Here is a 5,667-nt window from a genome sequence, read left to right on the forward strand (position 1 = left end):
ACGGGGACCAAAACCCTTTCCAAAGGAAAACCTGTAGAATGGTAATCAAATTATATTCTTTACATAGTCACTTTTAATGCTTAGAAGAATAAAGTGAACTAGTTTGAGAAAATTAGATTTGAGACCTGAATTAGGAAGGAATTCACACAATTATTATTCTCCCTATAACTGTGGAATAGAAAGAAAAAAAAAAGAAATGGAAGAAGTATAAAATCTAAAAGACCAATAAGAAGGTATGTTTCACTCATTGTCTACTATAAGCTTAATTATATTAGTATTTAAGGATATACCTTGTGTCGCGGCTAACAAAATTAATGAAGTCGCCATTGAAACATCCGGTTTTCGTTATTCAATAATTTGATGTTATTTTAATATTTTGTTGGAAGAATTTGCTTTGAGGTTGTATGAGGATTGTGGTATCGGAGGGTATGTACCCTTAGAATAGAGGGTAGTGCATCTAATTTAGAAGTTGTAGAATCGAATAAATATAATTAGTTGTAATTATTTATTTAATAATAATAATAGAGTTAAATTAATGGTTAATTGGGCTATGAAAGTGTGGTTGTAAAAGTATTGTGGGGGGTGTGTGTGTGTTAAGCCCGATAAGGAGAAAGAATTAATGAAGGATTAATAAAAAGAGGAAAATTAGAAAAATAGGGGGATTTTTGAGAAGTTGGAGAAGAATGTGAAAACAGAGGGAAGCTGAGTTAGGGTAAAGGGAGAACCTCCATTGGTAGAGCAACTTTTGAAGAAGATTACTAAGGTAATGGCGGGGTTCCGACTTTATAATAAATGGTATAATTGTGGGTACGATCAAGGTTGTCAAACTCGCGAGTCTACTCAGACTCGTAAAAGGTCCATAAACTCGACTCGCAGACTCGACTCGCAAACTCGTACGAGTCTATGGAAAATTAAAAATGACTTTCAAAAACTTGTAAGTGAAACATATATGACACACTCCTACATTTTTACACTCGTAAATACCTCATATATGACATGAATATAAATAATTCAAAGAAGCAACACAACATTAGTAACAACAACATCAGCTTACACAATATTGTTAACAATAACATCATCTTGCTTAACATTAATTTCTGTTTGCATATTTTCTTCATCAGGATCTTCAGTTATCAATTCATCATCTGAATGAATATCTTAAAATAAAAGAATAACTCTCTTTACTTTTCCTTTTCTACTTTTCAAATTCATATTGCATATGACATAAACCAAATTATTTTTCTTTTTCATGCAACATATTTCTTCTCTTTGAATGAACTTGCAAAGTAAATATTAACTCAACTCAATGTTTCTAAAAGAATAAAAATCAAGTCTATAAACAAACAAATAACAATTCATTATCATTTTAAAGGAATTTCAATTTCGTTCACAATCAGAGTAGCTACAAGTTAAGCTTTGAACACTAATTGCAAACCTCATTAATTCTGGAGTCATATCTCCATAGAAATCTCGTATTAGAGACTAGGAGAGAGAGAGAGAAAGAGAGAGAGAGAGAGAGAGAGAGAGAGAGAGAGAGAGAGACTTTCTAATTCTCGAACAAGTAAAACAAAATAAGGGTTTTTTTAAAAATCAAATCAAATCTTTTGAGAAATCTGGGCCTTTATTGGTTTAAAAAAACAAAATTAATTTTTTCTATAGACTCGTAAACTCATGATAAACTCGCGAGTCTATACGAGTTTGTGCGAGTCTACCCGAGTGTACTCGAGTCTATCAAAAAATGATTCTATGTGCGAGTCTACTCGTTTATGCTTCCTAGACTCGTAAACTCGTACGAGTTTACGAGTCTACCCGCGAGTTTGACAACCATGGGTACGATTATAGTTTAAGTTTTAGGGAAGATTGATCATGAAAAGTAATCTCTAAACTGATTGGAATTGAGGAAATTGGTGCAGTGATGTGTTTATAATTGATGTGTTGTGTGTATGTATGATTTACATGCCTTTTGGTGATTTTATGTTGTTTAAAAACTAGATTTTTAATGAAAAAGTGTTGGAAATCTGTACCAGGAAAATAGTAGATTTTTTACTCGGTTTCAGTGGAACCGGGGTTCCCAAACAAGGGAACCGGATTCCCAATATAACAGAATCGTAGAAAATTATTTTTGAACAGGAGAACTGTGGTTCCCAAATAGGGGAATCAGGTTCCCAGCATAACAAAGGCACAAGAATCATTTTTCGAGGTTCCCCCGCAATACACTTTGCTCTTCGGGATACTTATGTTCAAACCAGTGGCTGTGGAGAAGGCTTTAATCTTGCTCATCATTATCTTGACCGATTTGATATCCCCCTAGCAAACAACAAAATATCGTCAGCAAAACAAAGGTTAGTAATCTGTAACTTTGCACACTTCGGGTGGAATTTAAAGTTACGATTTTTGCGAACATCCAACAACACATTCATATATTCCATGATGATCACAAACAAGAGAGGGGAGATTGGATCTCCCTGTCTCAAGCCTCGCTGCGTGTTCAGAACCTTCGTAATAGGTCCATTGATCGAAAATTTATATGACACAGTGGACAGGCAAGTCAGGATCCAGTTTATGAAAATCTGGGGGAAACCCATCTCCTTCATAATGTGCACAAGAGCTTCCCAGTCAAAAGTATCGTAAGCTTTTTGTATGTCCATTTGGATCATACATCTCGGGAAAATATGTTTTCGATTATAACCTCTAACCAACTCTTGAGCAATCAAGATATTGTCATGAATAACTCTCCCGGGGACGAAGGCTGACTGGTTATCGTTAATAACAGAGCTGATTACTTTACCCAAACGCTTGGTTAAGATCTTTGAGATAATTTTGTAGAAAGTGTTGCAGCAAGATATGGGCCTCATGTCTTTAATAGTTTTAGCTTCTTGGGATTTAGGGATGAGGGTAACCAGGGAGCAATTGAGGGGCTTGTAAAGGGATCCTGTTTCAAAGAATTCTCTAATTGCTTGAGAAACATCACCGCCAATAATTTGCCAAGCAGATTTGAAGAAAAAGCATTAAAACCATCAACACCCAACGCTTTATTGTTACCTATACTATGTAAAGCCTCTTTAATATCATCATTAGTCACAAGCCTAATCAAAGATAGACCCTCTTCTCTACTAATGGATTTGCCGCTCCTGATAGCCAAGATATCAATACCCGCAGAGGTCTGGTTCCTCAAACCAAACAGCTTGCCATATAAATCTAGAATCTCTTGCTCAGTCTCTTCTTGGGACTCCAACTCACGACCATCGAGGGCCTGCAGAGAGTACATCGCTTTTTGCTTATTTTTCTCCCTAATAGATGCATGAAAGTATGCATTATTATTATCTCCCAACTTAAGCCAATCCACTTTAGCTTTTTGCATAAGGATAGTTTCCTCCATCTGGTTTAACTGAATAACTTGATCAGTGAAAATCTTAACTCGATCCAACGCGGTTTTATCAAACAGATTATGGGACAAGTTATCTTGAGCCAATTCTAACTCGTGCCTAGCCTTCAGGATCTGGAGTTGAATGTCAGAGTACTTCCTGATCAGAGGTTTCAAATTTCTCTGCAACATACTCAGCTTTCTCCACATTTTGTACATGGCAGGACCCTTAACATTTTGGTTCCAGCTGGTGGCAACAACCTGCAGAAAGGAAGGTTCCAGGACCACACTGTTCAAGAATTTAAACATCCTCAACTTCCTCTTTACGTGCTTTTGGTAATCAACTTTGATGGGAGCATGGTCAGAAATATGAGGATTCATAACATACACCTTAGCCTCATGGAATTTTTGGAACCACTCAAAATTTCCAAGCATATGGTCTATTCTAGAGTAAATGGTCCCTTCTCTATGCTTATTTGACCATGTGAAATGAGGGCCAAAGGTTGTCGCTTCAAAGAGCCCTGTATTATGCATCATATCCCCCAGCTCTTTGTACTCTTTCTCCATAACCTTATTGCCACCAATCCTATCTTGAATAGAAACAACATTATTAAAGTCTCCTATCACATTCCAAGGCTTATCAATGTTACTCCCCAAGTGCTCAATATCCTTCCATAATTTAGCTCTTTTATCCCCTTGGTTAGACGCATAAAAGATAGTCACCACATATTGCAGCTGTTTATCCAGACCCCAAATCTCAGCATGAATAAACTGCTCCTCAGACCTAAGCATCTTTACTTCCACCTCCCTGCAATTCTATAACAGCTAAATCCTACCATTTGCATGGTGGGAGTAATTATCGTAGTAATGCCACTTATTACCAAGTTTATTTCTTATTTTACCAGCATTATGTTCCTTTACACGGGTTTCTAAAAGACCAATCACAGGCACATTAAAGGTAGAGATATAGGAACCAATCTCCTTATTTTTGGCCTCTCCATTCATACCTCGAACATTCCACGTCACAATCACGGAGGATTACTGCTCTCCCCTAGCAGACATTCTCCTATCCTCAAGGGGGTGAAAGGGTTCCTGAATAGGTCTGTGTTATCTTCTTTGGGAATGCTCAACTGTCTTTTCCCTTTGTCAGCTTTGTTTGATGTCACCAGAATCCATGGAGGGTTTAGTCCAGGACTTATCTCCGTCTTACCAGTTCCATCTTCCTCACTCTGTTGTCGTTTCTGCTGCACTTCCCTGGTAGATTCCTCCACTATTGGTTTAAGAGCAACAAGCTTCCACACTTTCTGCTTCTGTTTCACTACTTGCTGTTTCTCCGTGCAATCATGCCCAATTCTCAAATACGTATTGCAGTACTTTGGTTTCCATTCATATTCAATGGGCTGGACAACCACTTTCCCTCTATGATCCTGGGTTTTGATACTCTCCTTCATCTGTTGTGTAATGTCAATCTCCACCAGAATTCTAGTGTATGATGCTCGAATCTTTTTTGCAGTACACTCATATGTTGTGATAGGTCTCCCTGTAGCACTAGCTATCTTTGTAATACTCTTTTCTCCCCTTATCTAGTTCTATATTAATGGCTCTCATTTCTTCATAACTCCATCACCGATTGCCATGACAATCAACTGTCAAGAGACAGGTAATTTTGTTGAGCACTATGAAAATAACAATGTCTACTCAACCCAACTTCAGCGAATTTATGTCAAAAGAAATAACCTCTCCAGTCCTGATTCTTTACTCCCTATTGCAAAATTTTGGTTTCAACTTCTAGTGGCAAATCTTCGCCCAAGAGAGAAAAACCTGGAAACGCTTACTTGGTATGACAAGTATCTCTTGTTATTCCTCGTCTACAACATGAGAGTTAATCTCCCTCTTACCATTAGCAACTTCTTAAAGGAAATGATAAATACTTCTAGGGAGGAAACAAATTTTCTCATATCTTATGGAAGAGTTCTTTATGAACTTTTCCATAAGTTAGGGATACTTAGGGATAATGTTGAAGTTAAGTGGACTGAGAAGTTTTAATTTGTTGAGTAGTTTTCTTTGTTGTGTTGTTTTTTTTTTAATATCAATGAAATATTTCTTTTTTCTATTATTGCCTATTCTTGTTTATTGATAACAAAGTTTTAAATGCGAGAATAGGGATGGGAAGCGATGTTCTTATAGCTATATTATCTCGATTCTCTAGAAAACTAAGATAACAGGTTTATTAATTTTTTTATGGATAAATAAAGGCGCTAACTTATAGTTGTGTTACCTCGGTTTTGTATAATACTGACGTA

The 5,667-nt window shown here is 36.6% G+C and overlaps 1 protein-coding gene across 1 annotated transcript; it reads right to left on the reverse strand.

Annotated features, from left to right (window-relative positions):
- Positions 1 to 2,851: 2,851 nt before the first annotated feature.
- LOC131635980 (uncharacterized) lies at positions 2,852 to 4,156 on the reverse strand. Its single transcript, XM_058906615.1, has one exon. It carries the CDS (start codon positions 4,154 to 4,156, stop codon positions 2,852 to 2,854), a length of 1,305 nt encoding a protein of 434 aa, XP_058762598.1.
- Positions 4,157 to 5,667: the final 1,511 nt, after the last annotated feature.

This window comes from Vicia villosa, unplaced genomic scaffold, assembly GCF_029867415.1.
Source record: "Vicia villosa cultivar HV-30 ecotype Madison, WI unplaced genomic scaffold, Vvil1.0 ctg.001605F_1_1, whole genome shotgun sequence".
In the NCBI taxonomy this organism is placed as follows: domain Eukaryota; kingdom Viridiplantae; phylum Streptophyta; class Magnoliopsida; order Fabales; family Fabaceae; genus Vicia; species Vicia villosa.

Excerpts from the sequence above, each read along its gene's own strand:
- LOC131635980 (XM_058906615.1), bottom strand. The coding sequence starts at position 4,156 with ATGCTTAGGTCTGAGGAGCAGTTTATTCATGCTGAGATTTGGGGTCTG.